Source organism: Phalaenopsis equestris, unplaced genomic scaffold, assembly GCF_001263595.1.
Source record: "Phalaenopsis equestris unplaced genomic scaffold, ASM126359v1 Scaffold211846, whole genome shotgun sequence".
Lineage (NCBI taxonomy): Eukaryota > Viridiplantae > Streptophyta > Magnoliopsida > Asparagales > Orchidaceae > Phalaenopsis > Phalaenopsis equestris.
In genome coordinates, this window is record NW_018230821.1 from 296,293 (window position 1) to 318,829 (window position 22,537).

The 22,537-nt window shown below is 33.8% G+C and overlaps 1 protein-coding gene across 1 annotated transcript in view; it reads left to right on the forward strand.

Moving 5' to 3' along the window:
• The first annotated feature begins 669 nt into the window (after positions 1-669).
• Positions 670-22,537, forward strand: part of LOC110036854 (casein kinase 1-like protein 2) — a 73,942-nt gene continuing 52,074 nt past the window's right edge. Inside the window, exons 1-3 of the mRNA XM_020741401.1 lie at positions 670-771; positions 997-1,074; positions 1,213-1,253. Coding sequence (XP_020597060.1) covers positions 999-1,074; positions 1,213-1,253 — 117 coding nt within the window. The 5' untranslated portion in view covers positions 670-771; positions 997-998. The remainder of the gene's footprint in view (positions 772-996; positions 1,075-1,212; positions 1,254-22,537) is intronic.

Consider the following 22,537-nt stretch of genomic DNA (forward strand, 5'->3'; position numbering starts at 1 on the left):
TTGAGGTGCCCTTTGTTCTCATCACTATGAAAAATCTCGAAATCATTCAAGGGAGCTAGCTTTGGCTATGTGCACATTGATCTGGTGCTTCTTTTCTTTCGATCGGTCTGCTCATGGTTCTGACCAAATGGAACGTTGCTTGATATCTTTATCTTTCAACTATTTCGACATAGTCCTTTGGTATCCTTTTAGAGAGGATTATTGATTTTCTCGAGATTCGTGTGGTCATATTTTTGATGTTCAATACTAACATATAAATTAAATATTTTTTAGCTTTCTAAATTCTAATACATTTATTAACATAAGATTGTATAACATTTTAGGACACGACAATGTGAATTAGCCTACTGCACCCCGCTGAATGCCGTTATCGAGGCCATCCCGAAAGTGAAATTACAGTATTAAAAATGCCGCCGTAGTTTTAAACTGCCCTAAATAGACCCTAAGAATATGCCTCGAGCTCCATTGGTCACGTCCTGACCGGGTCTAGAGAGAGAAATGAAAATAATTTGATAATAGTGGAGAGAGAAAAGGAAGGCTGGTCTAGATAGAGAAATGATAATCGAGGAGAGAGAAATAGAAGGCTACTGAGGGGTCCACTTCTTTTTCCCCCTTTTTTTTTTTTTTTTTTTTTTTTTTTTTTTTTATCTGTCTGCAGCAGAAGCCACGGTTGGAACGACGCGTGCGAGGATGCGAATCATGAACCCTTCTATCATTCCGCCCTCTCCTGCGTCCCTTCGGAGCAGTTAAATCGTAAATTCTAGGGAAACGGTATTCTTATCTCCCTTTAGTTTCCTAGTTTATTGATCTATGCTTATTTGGGCTTTGGGAGGTTATCAATTGTTGATATTATAGTTTCCTTTAATGACTTTGAATCTGTGAAGTCCCCACAGATCGAGGAGAGTTTATATGTCATTTCTTTATTTGTTTAATTGTTCAATATCTTCTGTGTTCGGGTGGATTGTGAATCTCTTGCTTCTGATTTCTTGAACACAGCAATGGAGTCTCGCGTGGGCAACAAGTTTCGGCTTGGTCGGAAGATCGGAAGTGGATCGTTTGGTGAGATCTATTTAGGTATGTTTAGAGTTCTGGATCGTTTGTTGAGATCTTTTTGGTTATGTTTAGAGTTGTGGAACGAGTGCGGTCGGTTAAGTGTGGTGCTGGGTGCCTTTGTTTTTCGGTTTGAGTGAAGTTGTTTTTTGTTGATTTCAGGTACGAACGTGCAGACAGATGAAGAGGTCGCAATTAAACTTGTAAGTATTTTCTGCTATGGCTATGGGCTGAATAGTTCCGTGACATGGATTCTGTTTACTAGTAGCTTAGAGTTTTTGTAGTCTTATTTATTGGGGCAACTTAAGGAGTTTAGCACTACCTTTTATTTGAACTTGCAAATTCTGTAAATCTTGCCTAATTTGTTTTTTCTTCATTGTGAATTGCAGTTCATTTCTTTATTCACGTTTTCCTCATGTTTAAAGTTACCTCGAAGTGTCACTAAGAAGCTGGCGATGTCTGGAATTTTGTGTGTTTAATCTGCAATTATCATTAACAAGTGCCATTATTTTATGGGCTCCCCTAACTAATACTCTACTTCGATCTTTAATTTTGTAGGATTAGGACATTGTCTATATATGTGAGCTTGAAGATTTATTCTTGTTTTTTGAAGATTTTTCTTTTGGGCAATTAGTGTTAGTTCTGGCAGGAGTTATTTTATTTATTTGGCAGGATACTTTATTAATTTTCTTTAACTTTGTAGGATTAAGCCTTGGTCAAAATATGCGAGCTTGAAAATTTACACTTAGTTTTTGAAGATTGCTAAAAATGTTCTTTTGGGAAATTAGCTCTAGTTGTAGGGAAGCTTGTTTCTTTTATTTAATAGGATACCTTTATTTATTTTCTTTAAGATTGAGTTTTCTTTGAGTGCATTTTGAATGCATTATATATCATTGATGCATGGCTAATCTTATTTTGCTTATGATTAGAGAATGCCAAATTATCCTCTTATATGTTAAAAATGCTTCACTTTAAAGCTCAACTTTCTAGCATATGTTTGGGACAACTGTTTATTTGCTTTACTTATCAAACCCTAACTACGATGACATTTGGCTAGGTTTTGAACTTTATTTTAAAATGTTTTGCAATTTCTGATATTTTATGTGATTGGATATATTATCGTATGTTTCAGCAGTGTGATTCTGTTCCATGTTTCCAAATACAAAATTTTATCAGTACTATACCAAACATATTTTAAAGAATCTATATAATAATTTCAAGTAGTAGCTTTTCTTACAGTAATTTCACAGTTGACCTTACAGATAATTGCATCTGCTTCATTTAGACCCTTAGTTTCAAGTTCTATCTGTTTTTTTATTATTTTTATTATTTTTGTTTTTTTTTGTTTTTTTTTTGCATATTCCCCTTTTTCCTGGTTTGGCTTTCTAATGTTGATGATAAAACATACTCAGGATAATGATAAAGCTGAAAGTGGGTTATCCATGATAATATAAATATGTATGAATGACAATAATATAAAATGATAGAGATAAATTTTGAAGGAGAATAAAAATATTAAATATGCAATAATATTGATATCAAATACTCACCTAAGTTTTCATGAAGGAGAAGCCATTAAGTTTCACCTTTATAATGAATACAAGCAGCACTAATTTGTGCTTTAACCAAACTTAATTTTTTTTTTTGATATAACTCACTCATTTATTAGCGTTAATCACTACATAATTTTCCGCGGAAAAAGTGAATGTCTCAAATCGTTTGATTGTATAGCTAATTATTAACTTCTTGAATTAAATAAATTTTTGATTGTAAGGCATCCAAAACTCTCTTCGTTATATCAGAGTGTTAATGGATGGGGAAGAAAGAGGGGAGGAGTTCTCACCATGCTTTCAAACATGTAAAATTTGGCCATGCTCATATAAAAGAAGAGTGGTTCCATAGTATTGCTTTCATAATATTAATTTTTTTCTTGATTGTCTTTATTGTTCTTCGTTAAATAATAATATAGATTTTTATTCATTATCTTTATATTGCCATGGGTAACTTACATTTATCTGCATCATTTCGTATTAAAATATGATACAAAATAAGAATATTGCGAGAAAAATATTTTTTATATGAGAAATCTTTTAATACAATAAAATTTTAAGGCGCCTTAAAAGTAAGTTCATTATCACGTAAGGATTTAATCAATAAAATAAAAATATATAAAAAAAAAACAAAACACATCATCCCCATCATTATCATCATCATCATCATCAACAATAACAATAACAAGCCTTTATCCCACTAAGTGGGGTCGACTAAATGAATCTTTTTTTCTCCATTGCATCCTATTGAGTGTCATATTTTCATTAATTCTAAAAGTCTAAGATCATTTCCTATACAATATTCCCAAGTCTTTTTAGGTCTACTTTTGCCTTTCTTTAACATAAATCGAACCTAAAACAACTAATCTCCTAATAGGATCATCAGATGGTCAGTGTTTAATGTGACCGAACCATCAATGATGACTCTCTATAATCTTTTCTGCCATTGAAGCTACACCAACCCTATCCCAGATATATTCATTTCGCATGTCAAGCCACTCATCCACCTAAGCATTCTCATCTCAGCAACAGTTAACTTTATTTTATGTTTCTCTTTTAAAAGCCAACATTTTGCGTCATAGAGCATTGAAGGTCTCACCACCATCTTATAAAACTTTTCTTTCAGTCTAAGCAGTACTTCTCTATCACACAATAGGCTTGATACATTCCTCCACTTAACCAACCAACTTGAATTCTAATGCTAACATCCTCATCTATATCAACATCACTTTGAACAATAGGACCGAGATATCAAAAACAATCACACCTTTTAATGATTTGACAACATATAATACAACTCTATCACTAGAGCTACTACTACTAAAATTACATTCCATGCCTTCAGTTTTAGATCTACTCTAACGAAAGACTTTAAACTCAAATGTAGACCTCCATAATTTAAGTTTTTCCTAAACTCTTTCTCTAATTTTATCTACAAGAAGGATATCATCAACGAAAAGCATGCACCTAGATACATCCTCTTATAAATGTCCAGTAAGAGCATCCATAACTAAGGCAAAAGGATATGTGCTTAAAGTTGATCCCAGATGTAATTCAACTGAAATAGGAAAATACTTGGTCAATCCTCCTTCTGTTCGAACACAAGTAACAACTCTAGTATACATATATTTAATGGCTTGAATATAAGTTATATCAACACATTTCTTTTCGAGAACTCTACAAAAGACTTCTCTTGAAACATTATCATAAGTTTTTTCTAAATCAATAAAAATCATATGTGTATCCTAATTATTATCTCTGTACTTCTTCATCAAACCTCTTAATACATGTATAACTTTCATAGTAGACTTGCCTAGCATAAATCCAACATGATTATGAGAAACCTTTGTATCACGTCTTAACCTATGTTCAATTATGCTATCCCATAATTTAAAAGTACAAAATATAAACTTAATTCCTCTATAAGTTGCATACTTTGTGTATCACCTTTATTCATAAAAATTAGGACAAAAATACTCTTCCTCCACTTCTCCATCATCTTTTTAATTTTTAAAATAATATTAAAGAATTTAGTAAGCCAAGGAACTCCCAAATCACCTAACCTAAATATTGTAACACTTTAATTGGGATATCATCAGATCCTACTAATTTTTCACCATTGATTTTCTTTAAAGCCTCGTCAACTTCTTTTTAATTAATACAACGGTAAAAAAATAAAATATTTTATTATTATTAACAAAATTAAGATCATTAAGATCGATCGTATTTTTATAAACATCATTTAAAAATTTATCAAAATAGCTCACCCACCAATGTTAAATATTTTTTCTCTAAGAAAAGAACTTTTAATTTTTTTTTAATACACTTTACTTGATCTAAGTTTTTACTTTTATTTTATCTTTGTTTGGCTAGGTTATACATATATATTTCGCCCTATTTAGTATCTAATCTATTATAAATATCACTAAAAGAAGAATTTTTAACGTCACAAATTATTCTCTTAGGCTTCACACGGAACACCTCATATTTTTCTCAGTTCTCTAAGCTTTTACATTTAAACCAATTTTTATAACATAACCTCTTATAATTTATCTTTTCTTGCACATTATTATTCCACCACCAACTATTTTAATTTATAAAAATTTTTCCTTTTGATCATCAAATACAACTTTTGTCACTTGTTTAATGGTGCTTGTTACTTTATCTCATATGGAATTCGCTTCTTCATGAACATCCCAAATCTTGAATTCTTGAAGTTTACTCATAAAAATAATTTTATTTGTCATTTAGGTGCCCCTATCTAATTCTATGATAATATATTATTATATTTTTTATCTTACAACTCTTCATCTTAAAATCCAAAACTACCAATTGATGTTGAGTACTTAAATTTTCACTCAGAATGACCTTATAATCTTTACACTCTCAACGAACTTTTTTTCTTATAAGAAAATAATCAATTTCTATTTTATTAAATATATTCTTATAAGTAATAATATGTCTATCTCTTTTCTTAAATAAAGTAATAGCAATAACAAAATCATATCTAATGCAAAATCTAATATTGCTCTACCTTCTTCATTAATCAATCCAAAACTATAGCTACCATGAATATTTCTAAAATCTTTCACCACTCTACCAACATGTCAATTTAAATTTCCTCCAATTAATAAATTTATCTTCAAAAGTTATCATTTATATTAATTCTTCTAGGACATTCCAAATAGGGGTGTCTAAAATTGACTCGACACGCTAACACAATTAGAATTCAACTAGAAAAATCCTAGTTAGGATTTACCTAAATATTTTTCGAATCGGATTTAGGTCAGAGAATTGACCTGTTTACTATTTGGTCGGGTTTGAGTTGAACCTGAAAAATCCAAACATGACCCAAATAAACACTAAAGTTCGGGTTAGAGAGTCAAGCTCTGTTTCGGGTTTTAGTTTTCGACCCTTTTATTTTTCGAGTCAGGTTCGGGTTGACCCTATTTAGGTCGGATCATTTTCGGGTTAGACCCCTTAACTCGAATGACCCGACCCTGACCTGCTAACCCGAATTGACACTCATAATTCCAGAATTTTTATTTTGAACATATATCTTAACCTATTTGAGGATCATGAGCAATAACAACATTAAAAATCTTAGTATCAAATATATTATAATTATATCATCCTGTATCAAAAATATTATAGCTATATCATCCCCATCATCCATTTATAAAAATATTATTACTATCATTTATGATTTTCTTAAAATTATTAAGTTGCCATCATCATCATCATTATCATAAAAGATAACGATACCACAAGATAATTATGTAAATTTAGAAAGAATTCAAACTTCAATTTCATTGTTCAAATATTAAATAAATATATATTCTTATGGAAATAATGTGTCATCATTACTTTCAATTAAAATTTAAGTAATCAAAGAAAAAATTGGTCATCATTAAGTAATATTATAGTAACACTCTCCTTCCATATCAGTAATGCCTAAATTTATATGGTGTGAAGTCATTCCCTCTCTCTACCATTCATTAAGGTATCAATGTAGGAAAAACTCTTTAATGGTTTATAATCATAGATCCCTTTAATCAAACAACGTAAGTATTAATTAATTATGCAATTGAATCATAAAAATTATGGACTTTCCTATCTTCACACTTGAAATTATTTTGTAATTGTATTTTAAAGCTACGAACAAGAAGTGGCTTTACTACAAAAAATTAAGTTAGGTTGAATCGTGAAATATTATTGCTTGCATGGAACATATATTGAATCACGAATTAACGTTGTTTGCATGAATAGTAGAGGTGATGCTTGGTAGCCTCCTTAAGGAGGAAGCTTATATCACTTACAATTAACATTAATTCTTGATCCAACCTAACTTAATTTTCTAGAACAACTCACTCCTTATTCATAAGTATTAATATACACATTCCATTATAATTTTATGGAGGGAAATAAAAGTAAAAAATCCTTGTGATTTGATTGTATAATTGATTGACATCTTTCTTTATTGAAGAGTCCTTTGATTGTAAAGCATCCGCAACTTCTTTACATTGAAGCCATGATGAATTTGGAGAAAGATATGAGAATTTTCCATAACTCTCATTATACTTCCAAATATGTAAAATTTTATCATGCCCATATGGAAGGAGAGTGGTTTCATAATATTACTTTTATGAAGATTAATTAATTCCTTGATTACTCCATCCTTAATTGAAAATGATGGCGACACATTCATTATATAATAGAAATAAATTTTTTTTTTCACATTTGTTGGATGAATTTGAAGTTTGACTTATTTTCAAATTTATTTGAATGATGATTATAATAATTAACTTCTTTCATATTGATAGTAATGATGCCAGTAATATGATTTTCAAAACATAATTTTTTCATAAATTGATGATGATTATATTTTTTTCATAACCTGTATGATTTATTTTTTGTTTGTATCTTGAGGATCAACTTTTTATATGATGTTCACTCCACTTGTAAGGTTCCAAAAAATATTATTGTACTAAAAATTAAATTTTTTTCTTGCCTTTTTTATTTAGCGTTAGTTTCTTTACTAGTGTTTTGTGCCAGATACCTCTTATTAGGAGTTTACTTACGTTTGAGCATCCATAATTTAGAAGGAATGTTGATAACAAATAAAAGAAGAAATTAAAACCCCATGTGAGGGTTTTTCTTTAAGGAGAGTCTTTTATGTTCAAATTGGAACTGATAACATAGGATATCTTAGGGATGATTATACGCTAGAAAAACCCTACTAAAACTTTTAAATAAAATTTGTATCAAATGTTTAATATATAAATAATGAATGGATTGGCTTTTTTGTATTTGGGATAAGAGGGTATTAAATTATTATTCATTTTTTGGGGTCAACTTCTAATGTTCAAGTGATTATGCTATAGAATGGATTTTTAAAAGCATACGATCGAAAAATTTTTGGTCAGAGCTATTTTATTTATGATGTCCATGATTAGGATTAGATATTCGCTAAGCGTAGAACTCCGAGTTTCCTCTTTTTTTTATTCTTGTTTATTCCCGCTTATTTTGTCAAATTTCTTTCCCTCTTGGGTTAATGTTTTCTTTGGTAAGTTATATTTGTTGTAATTAATCATGCCTTAGTCGTTCCTTATTATATAATGATGAGAGTTGTAATTTGATCTTTAAGAAATAATAGAATAGAATTTTCTCCTTTATGGTATCAGAGCATCAGGTTTGGCTTTGATGGGATAAAGATAGCATTCATCATTCAGTTTCGGCTTCGTCTGATCTCTTGATCGTATCGCTCGACCATGTTGTTTGCTCTTACGGATCACTTGACCACATCATCTGCTCATCTAGATCGCTCGATCGCATCATTCACACTTCTGGATTGCTTGACTGTATTCTCGCTTGTCTGGAATGCTTGACTGCGTCGTCTGCTCGTCGAGATCTCTTGTTTGCATCGTCCTCTTGTCAGGATCTCTTGTTTGCATCGTTTGCTCATTTGGATCTCTCAGTTGCTTCGATGGCTTGTCTGATTAACCTGTTTGCTTCATTTGAAGCATTGTTTGACTCCGGTTGAATCCCGTGGTAGCCCTCATATGCCGACTCTCTTATCCCTTATGAATTCTCCTTGCAAGCATCTACTTGCAGGATTTCAACCCTCTGCAGGTGTCTCCCCTCCATAATCCTTTCCACCGCAACTCTACTACCATTGACCTCCTACAACGGTAGATCTTCCTTTACCTGCAGGCATCTCCTGATAGGAACTTTCTTACCTACAGAGCTCCGCTAGTTAGTCTGCAAAATCTACTTGCTGCAACCCTATCAGGCCTTTTCGAGAAGGCAGAGGATTTGTTTCTTCCTGTCATGGGTCACTCAAGCAAGGAACAACTATAAGATTTTGACCTTGGATAATAGATTCAAGTACAAAATGAAGATGTCTCTACTTTGATGGTGTTGAAGGAACTTTCAAGCATAACTGAGATGCCTATCAGCTTGATGATACACTAAGGTATCATGTCCTCCCATCTCGCTAATAATGGAAGATTTTGACCTTATATAATAGATTCAAGTGCTATTGATCATATGAATGGAGTTATTCATGCTCTCACCAACTACCAAGAGTTCACCAATATTTAATTTCTTAGACCTGCCGATGGTTCACACTCCGGGATTATTGATTAAGGAGAAGTGAAAATCTCCAAAGATATTCAACTCTCTTTAGTGTTACATGTTTCCCAATTAGATTGCATAATTTCAATTAGCAAGCTTACTTATAACTTCAACCGTGTTATTAAATTTTAATCTAACTCGTGTGAATTTCAGATGGTGGATTCAGAGAACGTGATTTGAAGTGCTGAATTGCATGAAGACCTATAGATGCCCAAGAAAAGTTATCCTCTTAACACAAAAGTGTCTTCTTCACCGTCATCTTCCTATGTTCCCGATTCTATTGTGTCAGAGTCTGTTGTTATTACATTGTCATCTGGGTCATCTCAATTTTCATTATGTTGTAAAATTTATTTTCAACTTTTTATTAATAAAAAATTAGAGTTTTATCAGTATGAAACTTACCAATTGGTTAAAGATACTCATAATGTCTACCCTCTGTCTTAGTACAAACCATCACAACCTTTTTTATCATCCACAATGATATTTGGGGACCATCAAAGGAGAAAATAATCAATGGATCTGAATAGTTTGTCTCTTTTATTGATGACCACATTATAACTAGTTGGATCCCCATGAAGCAAAAATGAAAAACTGCACAAATTTTTCATTTCTTCCATAACATGATTTCCACTTAATTCCCATGCAATATTCAAGTCTTCATAACTGATAATGCAAATGAATAATTCAACTCTATCCTTGGACCCTATCTTGCAAAAAATGATATTATTCATGTGATTTCTTGTATTGAAACTCTACAACAAAATGAGATAGCTTAGAGGAAGAGAAGATATCTTCTCGAGGTATCTAGGTTTCTGATGCTTTTCAATATGTTTCAAAATTTTCTGAGATGTTGTACTCACCCCACCTACCTCATTAATCGAATGTCAAGCAGATTCCTCGTATTCAAAGCTCTTCTTGATATTTTGATAGAAAAATACCCTCATGTCAGAGTCTTCTCATCCAATATTCCTCTAAAAGTCCCTGGATATTTTCTTTGTTCATATTCTATTAAATGTATCTTTCTTTAGTACGCCTCTTACAAAAAGGTGTACAAATGCTATTCTCCCATTAAAAAAAAAAATACTATAACTCAAATGATGTTACCTTCATTGAAAATCAAACCCACTATTCCAAATTTGATATTCAGGGGGAGAGTCTGGGTGAATATCAGACTTGAAACAATACTTAGGATATCTACACTAATCTAGAGCCATCCCAACCTATTTCATTTCCTTTCACTATTCTGGATACCCACACTGATCTAGAGTCGAGAAGACATGAAAAATTGCACGAATTATCCTATTCAGGATTATGTTGCATGTGAGATGTTATCATCAACTTTTAGAGCTTTTGTATCTAATCTTAATAGTGTTTAGATACCCAAGTCAGTTCATGGAACTCTTCAAATTCCAGAATAGAAAGAGACTATTGAAGAGCAGATCTAAGCTCTTGATCTAAATTGCAGTTAGACCCTTACAATGCTTCCTTCAGATAAAAAACTTTTGGGTGCAAACATTTGTTCGATGTTAAGCACAAAGCAGATTGGAGCATCTAGAGATTTAAGGCTAGGTTGGTAGCAGAAGCTTTCACTCAGTCTTATTGGATATACTATCAAGAGACTTTTGCTTCAGTGGCCAAATTAAATACTGCAAGTGTTCTTTCCTTGGTAGTGAACAAAGAGTGAGAACTATATCAACTTGATATCAATTATGCGTTTTTGAATGAAGACTTTGAGAATGATGCATATATGTAAATCCCATTAGGACTGGAAAATAACTCAAAGGAACATCTGGTTGTAAACGAAGAAAGTCTCTTTATGGTTTCAAACACTTTTCATGTGCTTGGTTTGACAAATTTGTCAGACAATGAATTATAATGGTTGCATCCAATGACAAATAGATCATACACTATTCATAAAACATACATAGGGAGGTAAGAAGGCTATACTCATTATCTATGTAGATGATATGAACCTGACAGGTGATGTGAAAAAAATATTTGAAAGATTGAGGAAGTTTTTGCTAGTGAATTTTAAATTAACGATCTAGCAGCAATGAGATATTTTCTAGGCATGAAAGTGACCATGTCCTTAATAAGTATTGTTATATCCCAAAAAAAAGTACATCCTAAACCTACTAAAGAAGCAAAAATGTTGGGGTGCAAGCATGTTGAGACCTCAATGGGTTTTAGCAAAAAATTACATTTATGTGGAGAAAAGACACTGATAAAAAGGGGTAAATATCAGAGACTAGTGGGTAAGCTTATCTAGCTATCACACACGAGACATGATATTGCTTAATCTGTCGGCATTGTGAGTCGATATATAAATAGTCCGAGTGAAACATATTTGGAGATAATTTACAAAATATTGAGGCTTTTTATGAAGTTCTCTGACAGAGGATTATTATTTAAGAAATCAGACAACATGGAGGTAGGTGTTTGCACCTATGCTAGTTGGAGAGGAGAACTCTTGAACAGAAGATCCACTTTTGGTTATTGTTCCTATATCTGGGGAAACTTTGTCATTTTGAGGAGTAAGGAGCAAGTAGTGGTTTGTAAAAGTAGTGCATAATATGAGTACGAGACACTGATTTTGAGAATTTGTGCAGGAATGTAGATCCGGAGGTTACTAAAGAGTTGGGATACTCCACTGCCAATCTTATAAAGATGTTCTGTGACAACCGAGCTGCAATTAGTATTGCAAAGAATCCTGTGCATACTGACAAACCAAAGCGCGTTGAGATTGATAACATTTTATTCCTGAAAAGTCCAATGGAGGCATTATTCATTTAATCTACATTACAACACATCTTTAAGTCGTTGATGTCTTCACTAAATCTCTACCTCTAGGCAGCTTCACTGATTTGAATACCAAGCCTTGTCTTTACAACATTTGTGACTTAGCTTGAGGTGAAGTGTGGAATTTTGAGTTTCCTATTTTAGTTTTATTCTTATTTATTGTTATATGTCATATTTCTTTTCATCTTGAGTTATGTTTTCTTTGGCAAATTGTAATTGCTATAATTAATCATACCTTAGCTGTTCCTTATTATATTGGGATGAGAGTTGTAATTTAATCTTTAAGAAATAAGATAATACGATTTTCTCCAGCTTCTTCATTCAGTAATTGCCACACTTAAAGAGGATGGAGAAAGATGGCATTTTATAAAATGATATAAATAATTTATTTAGGCTATTTTCCAACCAATAGTCTTGTTTATGGTACAATAGGTCCATTGGGTGATATTACTTGGGATGCCCTGTTTGCCATAGGTGAGTAGACATTAAAGCTTTTGAAGTTGAAGTAAGCTTCAAAGGAATATTAAACATATGAAGGGGACATTCTTTCAATAAGACAACTTTTTTTGGTTATTTGTGCTTAGCTATTTATATTTAGTACCATTGATTGCATGAAGTTGTACGAATAATGTAAGCTAAGAGGCGTGATTAATGTTGTGTGCACTATATTAATGATGGTCTTTGTTGTGGAGAAGGCTCATTATGGTTTCCTCTTTTAGCTCTTTTTATCTCTTTGGTGAAAATCACAGTGTTTGGGTATTCTCCTTTTGATTCGGACGTGGTATCATTGGAGAAGGCAATGACCATGTTATTCACAAAATAGCATGAAAAAGTAATGATTTCCAATGAATCTTTACATATTATCAACTGGAATGAAAAAATAAGCAGGGTGGTGAATCTCTTAGTTGACTGAGAGAAAGAGAGCATTCCTTCATATGTGCATTTCTTTTCCTCTATGCTTTGACTTTGATAAAAATTATGTTTCATAGCTTTTAGCCTAACAAGATCATGTTTAGGATGGTCATGGAATTGAATCATTGCCTTGCATTGAGAAATCTATATTGAGTCCTTACCTTTTAGTGCCATATGTTGCTCCCACAATAAGCGTGAAGTCAAAGCTTTTATTATTTTGGGAGTGAAACTTCTAATTCTATCATTTTTTTAGGCTATGTGTGTTATGTGTTAATAACGTGCTATAGTGTGCACTACTGCCACTAACGTGACCGCCTATGATATTTGTGTTTAACTCATAAGATATTAAAAAGCACTTTTTGTGCACAATTGATGAACTATAGCATAATTTTTACAAAAATCTCGTCTCTTCGCATGCGCTCAAGGGAGCAGCTTGTAGTCAGATCTACTTGTTTTTTAGGCTTCTCTTTGGTGCATACTCTTTGCTTGTAATCTTGTTGGCTTTGCACAGTGCATCTTCGTTTCACTTGGGATGCCAATGATTCATAAACGAATGCAGTTCCTTCTTGCTGGGGACAATTGACCGATGCTTTTCATAATTAGATTGTCCATTGGTGTCTCTTCAGTTGATAAACGGCTTCAGAAAATGTAGACATATCTTCTGTCGCATGTATGTTTTTTTTTAATCTTGACCCTTTATCTTTCTTTCACAGAAGAACACATATGATTGAGTTTCTTTGTTTTGAAATTTATCTTTCAATATTTTTTTCTTTTTTTGATCTGATTTGGTTCAACACTTTAACATAGTTTCTTATTTAATTTGCAAATAAACTTTTTATTTAAGGAAGGTGTTTAGTCACAATATTCCACAGTTTCATTCAGTAGATGAAAGAAAAATATCGAATTTAGGTCCAAAATTTAAGAAAGATTTGGTGTGGAAATATGTTGTCTTGATAACACTAACTGATACTAGTTTCGTGAGTGATGCAGGAGCTTACCGCGACGCGGTACACTATAGAACACCGTGGGAGATGGGTCGAAATAGTCCCGTTTTCCTTTCTTATGCTTTCTTCTCTGTTATCTTTCATTCATTTTTAGTCCTTTACTATATGTAGGCTATATTAGGGTTTGGAATTCAATTTTTGGCTTAGATTTCTATCAAGGCAGCCGCCAACATCTGTTTTACCTTCGAGGGCTCTATCTAAAGGTTGAGTAGTGCTCCGGTTGTATCTCCCTTCTGGGGTAGCGATAAATCCTTCCCCCATCGTCAAGGGTGGGACCAACCTCTTTTTTGAGGGGGGGCTAACTGTCCTCCCTAGACCTAGTGTGGGAGGGGATAGGGAAACCAAGGGAAAAATAATATTTCAGGAGAGTAAAATTGATATTTAAGGAGGGGCAAAATGCTAAATTGCCCTATCATATAAGTAAAAAATCTGAATTTGAGGGGGGGGGGGGGGGCCAGGGCCCCAAAAACAGTCTAATTCTACCCATCACACCCTGTCGCTTCACGTCATTCTTTTCTGTTGCAGCTGCTCCTAGGGCCACAATTTTATGAGCTTTGTAGGAAGGAATATTTTATAATGAGATTCATGTCCTTTCAGAGAAGATGAGGCATCTCTTGAGTGGTTATATATCAGTGTGGTCCAGTCTGCCATAACTTTCGTCTTAGAATTGATTGCTCTTTACATGTTGTTTATTAGATACATTTGGAAGAGTACAAAGAGTGGAATAAGCCAATTACAGATTTGATGACTTGTGGCTTGGTTTGTGAGGATACTAATCCATGCACACTTCTGGATATGATTGTGCCAAAACATGATGAATATATATTCTATCAAGATGTGCTTTGCAATGCCAATGTCAACAGAATTGACCTACTGGGAGATTACAATGTTTCCACCATATTCAATTTAGTCAACGTGACACATATGATGAGGAGATAAAAACTTTGACGGATGAGGTCGAGGCTCCCCAACTTCTGGGAGATTGATAGAGGAGCTTACTATGATGCAATACCCTAGCAGCCCAGTATTGTAGCAGATACAATATTGAAATCACAGAAGACGGGCTAAAATAGTTATATTTTTCTTTCTTACGCTTTCTTTCTTAATATCTGTTATTCTTTTTAGTCATTTCCTACATATGTGATTTATTAGGGTTTAGAATTTAATTTTTGGCTTAGACTTCTGTCAGGACAGCCGCCAATATTCATTTTTCCTTCGAGGGCTGTATTCAAGGGTCGAGTGGTGCTCCGGCTATATCTCCCTTCTGAGATGGTGATTTAATTATCCCCCATCGCATCCCGTCGCTCCACGTTTCTAGTGTAGCTACCCCTAGAACCAAATCTTTTTGCTGTATTCCACTGCAATCTTCCCATTCTTGCCCTTCTTGCTTGCTGCTCCCGTCCTGGATAGTCGCTCCCTGCTGCCCTGCAGGGAATACAGCAAAACGTTGTGGGGACTGGGGGGAATACGACAAAAAGTTGCAAGGAATACAATCTGCCCATTCTTGCCCTTTTTAGGTCTTTATGATTTTATTGAGGACCTGGAGATAAGACGATGTTCACAATAAGGACAAGTCGTCCTTCGAGGAGGTGGAGAGAGGGAAAGTAGTTGCAACAACAAGAAGATATGGCATGGCTTTGGCTTTGACTTCTTTATTACACTTCCATTTGTCCCTTTCTAATAAAGCTCAAGCCATCATACTCCCCTGATAAAAGTAATTTTGTAAGACGAAGGAGGAACTTTGGTTGTGCAAATTCAAATTGACTTGTGGGGTATTTTTTTTTTTCAATTGAAATTGCTTTAGGATTATTGCAATTGGCTTAAGTCTATTTAGGTTGGGGGATATTCACTTCCCTGGATTTATGGAAAAACACTTATTTGAGAGATTTGAAGCAAATAATTGAATAGAACCTAGAAAATAAAACATAAAGATTTAATTTAGAAAAACCCGAGAACTGGAAAAACCTACCAAGCCACACGATACCAGAGTTAATCTAAACAATAATATGAACACAAATATTATTACTGTAAGTGAATATGCAATTACAACCACACATTTGAAAGGAGAATATAACAACACAAGAAAATACAACTAAATGTATCCAAAGGTGGTAGTAAGTTTGGTGAGTGGACGACAGGAGGACGGTGATGAGGTGGTGGATGGTTGTAGGAGGCAGAAGGGGGAGTTGCATGGGTTGTGGTGGGGAAAGCTGGAGGTTGGCTAGTTAAATGACAACAAGCAGGGGCTGGTTGTAGGGCCGCAACAACAACAAATAGTTGGGATTGAGAATGACAAATAGCAAGCAGGGACTGTGCAGGGTGGTGGCAGTGATCGAGAATGACGACGACAACTATAGGGATTGCATGGGATTGCCGGACAACAAAGGGAGGACTGTCCCGAGACTGCGACAGTGAGGGGAGATGGATTGACAACAAGCACTTGTGATGTAATGAGTGAGAAAAATGTGGGAGGTGGTTGGAAGGGATGGTAGTAGGGGGTGAAGGTGGCGGTCGGCTATTGGAGTTGGGCGAAGGCATTAGGAGTGCTGCCGGACATCTAAGAAAAGCATAGAGGCAACAAGATGATGGTTCTTGAGGATGGGAAGTCTGGGATAAATACTATATCTGGAATGAGCTACGACCGGAGCATCAGTTGACACTTGGAAAAGATCACCACCTCAGACAAACGATAGAGGGATCACTCTCGCCTTTGGGTACAACCCTAAATAGGAGAAATTGAGACGCCGACGACTGTACTGAACAGAAACACGACAAAAATTGAAAACCTAAACATATGAAGCAAATTTATAAGCCCTAGGTAATTAGGATTGGGCTCATTGTTGAAAGGAGGCGCCAAGTCCACAAAAGGAAGGTTAGTTAGCCCTCAATTCGCTGTTCTTGTAATAACTAAAATTAAACAAAATAATATTATTAATAATAATAATAATAATAATAATAATAATAATAATAATAATAATAATAAATCACACTTGTGAGGGATATGCATCACTTCAGTTACGACATAAGAGTTCTATCTCTTTCAAACCAACAAAATCGAGAACGCGTGAGCGAGAGAAGAAGAATCAGAGATAGAAGAGAAGGGTTCATTTCCAACACTGGTGGTGGCCTCGTCGAGGAGTTTTGTAACCGACACCATCACCAGAGATGATTGTGTTATGCTGGCATGTGTGAAGAAGAAAAATGAGTCGAATGACTCTGTGTGTTGCTATCGTATGTGAGGGAAGGAGGGGATTTTTGTGCGTGTGCGGTGCCAGATTGAGCAACAACTATAGAGGAGGAAAGAGGAGAGGTGCATCTTCGACGTCGAACCCTAACCGAATGAAGTTGAGAAGGAAGGGGGAAACTGCAGCTTCGTGCGCTGGTACCGTGCGAAGGAGGCGGCGTCGAGGGCTTGCGGTGTTGGTTTGAGTCGTAAACGAAGGCAGAGGAGGAAGGTGGAGACTTCGACGTTGTCCTCGCGCAGAGGAAGACGAGGAGGAATACCACTGGTGCTATCTGCGTCGAGCCGTGTGAAGGAGAAGAGGGAAGAGATGGGATCTACACACTGTTCGCATTCGAGAAGAAGAAAAGAGAGCTGTCGTGCAGGAGAGGGCTTTCAACTAAAGGTTTAATTGGGATTTTTATTATTAAGTTAAATAATATAATATTATGTACGTTTATGTGCGAGGTTATGTTTATTGAATACTGCTAATGGAAAGTTTTTGGAAATCAGGACTCAAACAATTAGAGATTTCGACCTTGAAAGAAAAGGAGTTGGTGAAGAGTGCAAGTTAGGGAGGGGGGAGATCGATATGAGCAAAATAGGTGAGAATTTTAAATTCTTTTGGTTAGATAGTAAATTGAATTATGTTTAAATTATTTTGTGATTTTTAATGAATTACTAAACAATTCATCAATTCAACATTTGTTGATTAGTAATAGTGAGTTCTATTAATGATAAATATCGATAAATTGAGGAAGTTTTGCTCTTAAAACTTGAAGATCTGAATTGTGGATTCTATTAAAAGTAGAAAGGAAAATTATGTTTAAGGATTTATTAGTTTTCAAAATAATTAGTAGGATAAATGTAAGTATTAAATGTTAATGTAATCTTCTATATCGCCAGTGATTAAATAACCTTTTCAAAAGATTTAAAAATTAAAGAGAGTTATCACATCAAGCAAGTTGAGTGATTCTTTTCTTTTTTGCATTAAATTAATACTTTTTTAAATGAATACTTGCTTTATTGAACTGTTTAAGACAAGTATTTCATTAATATCTTACATTTTGAAAGTTTGAATGATATCACAGATCCGAGGAAAGAACCAGACATATGTATATTTTAAATAATTTTAAATTTATATGAAATGAAGTATAAATTTTTAAGTCATACAAGATTACTCACAGATGGTATTGACATGAGATGCGATGTACCTGTGCATAATAAATGAAATGATAAATGTGTATCTTGAAATGCAAATATTGACGGTATTTTCAAGTATATTTTTCAAAATACATTCGGATAGATTTTTGGGGATACCTTTGGGAATTACGGTAATTCTGTTATGATTTTTAAAGAGATTAAAAATGATAAATACTTAAATGGAAATAAAAAGTGATAAATTTAAAGTGAAAGTTTAAAGTTTTAAAATAATGAACTGTATATCTTTTGATCATTCATGCATAGAATTATATAGTATTGCAATACATACTAATATTATAATTACTCATTAAGTCAAATTTACTGTTAAAATTAATAATTTCTTTCCGGAAAAGAAAAATTGTAGGTTAATATGTCTTCAGGAGAGACAATTTATAAAAGGACTACATCTGATAGGTATTATGTTATGATGTGTTTGCAATCTTGTTATGCACTGTTTTCTTTTGGATAGTGAGATACTCTTATGTAAATTTAGATGTTGTAGATATTTTTGTTACTATTGGATGATTTAAATTTTTCTCATGCTTATTTGTGGATTATTAGTGACTCATATATATTAGAAGCTTCTGAAAGAAAGAAAATGATATCTTAATACCGTCCAATTGATTTCAAATGCAGATAAGTGCTACTGATTTTTTGTCTAGATTGAAAAATATGATTAGACAACCATTTATTCCTTTGGGGATCCACGATTATTCTGTTTTAGTGGAGAGGGCTAGTAGGATTGAGCAGGATTTAGAAACTATTTAGAGTAGGAGAAACTTTCAAAAGTGTAGGAATTCTGGGGGATCCATGTTTCCTCAGGGCTCTCAGAGCAGATAGTCCGTCTAGTTCGGAAATATGGGTGCTAAGAAGGCTAGATCCAACAGTGTTGGCACTCAGTTTGAAGTAAAGAAATATGAAAAGTGTGGGAGATCTGATAAGGGTGAGTGTCGGTCTCGATCGAACACTTGCTTTTAATGCCACCAACCAAGACATGTGGTAAGGAACTGCCCTAAATTGAGACAGAGGGCTCTAACTGATGCTAGGAGTAGTGTTGCTCCACCTCAGAAAAACTGTGATAGATCGTGGGTAGCTGAATCTTCAGGATTAGTGTTAGTGCAGCTCAGACTCAGTAGAATGTCCACCTTAGTTTATGCACTTTCGTAATAGGACACTAAGGTCTCCCCTGATGTCATCACATGTATGTTTCATTTTTTAATAATTTTAACCAATTGCATTATTTCAAGCATAGTACAATTCATGTCATGACATTCATAACACCTCTTAAGAATTTAAATATATTAATAAATCAACTCTAAATATTCAATGCAATGATTTTAATGATAGATATCTTATATTTTTAGAGTAGGCCGGTAAGAGTATTGCTTGATTCAGAAGCATAACACTTGTATAGCTCAGGAACTGGTTAAAGTGATTCGATTGAATATCATTTCTATGCCTGTGTTACTTTCGGCTAGAATGCCAAATTGTACTTTTATGGAGGTTAATCATTTATGTGAGGTGAAGTTAATTACTAATGAAAAATATTTTGATACGCAATTTATTGTATTACCGTTGGAGGAGTTTGAGATGATTTTTGGCATATATTGGATGTTTAAAAACTGTCACTATTGATTGCAATAAAAAGACTGTTAAAATAAATTTATTTTGAGAGACAGAAGTTAAGTTTTCTGGTGACAGAAATTGACATCCGTGATAATTATCTGTTTGAAGTTTCGCAAATTGTTGAATCGTGAAAGTCAATATTTTCTTGTCAGGTGACATATATTTCTACAGAAGTATAATATTTTAGTAATATTTGGTGGTAAGATAATATACAGAAGTTTTTCTTGATGATTTACCAGGACTACCACTAGAGTGAGAGATTGATTTCGTTATTGAGCTCTTGCTAGGTTCTGAGCCTTTATCCAAGGCACCGTACAGAATGACAGTTAAAGAGTTGCAGGAGTTGAAGAATCAACTGCAAAAGTTACTAGATAAGTTCATCAAACCTAACACCTCACCGTATAGAGCTTCAGTGTTATTCATGAAGAAGAAAGATGGGAGCTTTAGAATGTGCATTGACTACAGGGAGTTGAATAAGCTTACAGTTAACAAATATCCACTCTAGAGGATTGATGTCTTGTTTGATCAGTTTGAAGGGACTTCTGCATTTTCAATAATTGATCTATTGTCAAGATATCACTAATCAAGGATTAAGGAAAAAGATATAGCGAAGACGACTTTCAGGACCAGATATGGGCACTATAAATTGGTGGTGATGCCATTAAGACTGACAAATGCTTCAGCAGTTTTTATGAATCTGATGAACAGGGTATTCAGGAATTTTTTTTTAATACTTTCATTACTGTCTTTATAGATGATATCCTGGTGTATTCGAGTGATAAAACCAGTCATTCAAATCATTTACATGTGCTAAAGGTTTTAAAGGATAATAATTTTATACCAAATTTTCTAAATGTGAATTTTCGCTTAAAAGTGTGGCTTTTCTTGGACACATTATTAGTGGAGAAGGCATATCCATAGATCAAATAAGATTAAGATGATTGCAGATTGACCAAGACCTACTGCTATTATTGAGGTTAGAAGCATTATAGATCTGGCTAGTTATTATAGAAGATTTTTCAAGGAGTTTTCATAGATTGCTATGCCATTATTATGGTTGACTCATAAGACAGTGATGTTTGACTGTTCAGATCGTTGTGAGGATGCTTTCCCGAAGTTGAAGACTTGTTTAATGTCTGCTTCATTGTTGGCTATTTCTTCAGGCTTAAATGGGTTTCAGGTTTTCAGTGATGCATCTTTGAGAGGTTTGGGTTGTGTACTTATGCAGCATGGAAGGGTCCTTGCATATCCATCGCGACAATTGATAGGCCATGAATGAAACTAACCCACACATGATTTGGAGCTTACAACATTGGAAGAGGAAGATCACATGAGAAGGAGCAGGGGATTTTCGTGCGTGTGTGGTGCCGGATTGAGCCTCAATTGTAGAGGAAGAAAGAAGAAAGGAGGTGTAGCTTTGATGTTGAACCCTAGTCGATCGAAGTTGAGAAGGAAGTGGGAAGCAGCGTTGGTACCGTGCGAAGGAGGCTGCGTTGATGGATTGCTGTGTCGGGTTGAGTTGCGATCGAAGGTAGAGGAGGAAGGAGACTTCAACGTTGTGCTCGCGCAGAGGAAGAGTAAGAAGAAGACTGTAGGTGCTATTTGCATTGAGTTTTACGAAGGAGAAGAGGGAAGAAACGAGATTTGTGGTGCTGTTGGTGTGTTGAAGAAGAGGAGAAGGGTGCCGTCGTGCGGGATAACACTGACAATCAAAGGTATAATTGAGATTTTTATTATTAAGTAAAATAATATATTGTTATATATGTGTATCTGAGAGGTTATGTCTATTAAATAATTTTAATAGAAAGTTCTTGGAATTCAGGACAAGTAATTAGAGATTTCAGCCTAGAAAGAAAATGAGTTGAGAGAGATCGATCTGAGCAAATACATAAGTGAGAGTTTTAAATTTTTTGGTTAAATAGTAAATTGAATCATATCTTATTATTTTGTGATTGTTAATGAATTAATAAACAATTCTTCAATTCAACATTTCTCGAATAGTAATAATGAGTTCTATTAATGATAGACATCAAGAAATTGAGGAAGTTTTACTGTGTAAGACTTGATGATCTGAATTGTGGATTTTATTAAAAGAAGAAAGGAAGTGTATGTTCAAGTTTTTATTAGTTTTCAAAATAATTAGTAGCATAAATATAAGTAATGAATGTTTAAGTTTTTATTAGTTTCTCTGTAAAACGTAATTAATGTTATGTTCTATATCGTCAGGGATTGAAGAACTTATTTTTCAGAAGATTTAAAAATTAAGGAGAATTATTACATCAAGCAAGGTGAGTAATTTTTTTCTTTTATGTATTTAATAAATATTTTTTTAAATGAATAATTAATTTATTAAATGATCTAAAACAAATATTTTATTCATGTCTTGCATTTTGAAAGTTTGAAATGATATCACAAATGCTAGGAAAACAACATTTTTTAATGCATATTTTAAAGAATTTTAAATTGATATGAAATAAAATGTAAATTGTTAGTCATACAGGATTACCTTCAGTGGTACTGACATGAGATATATAGTT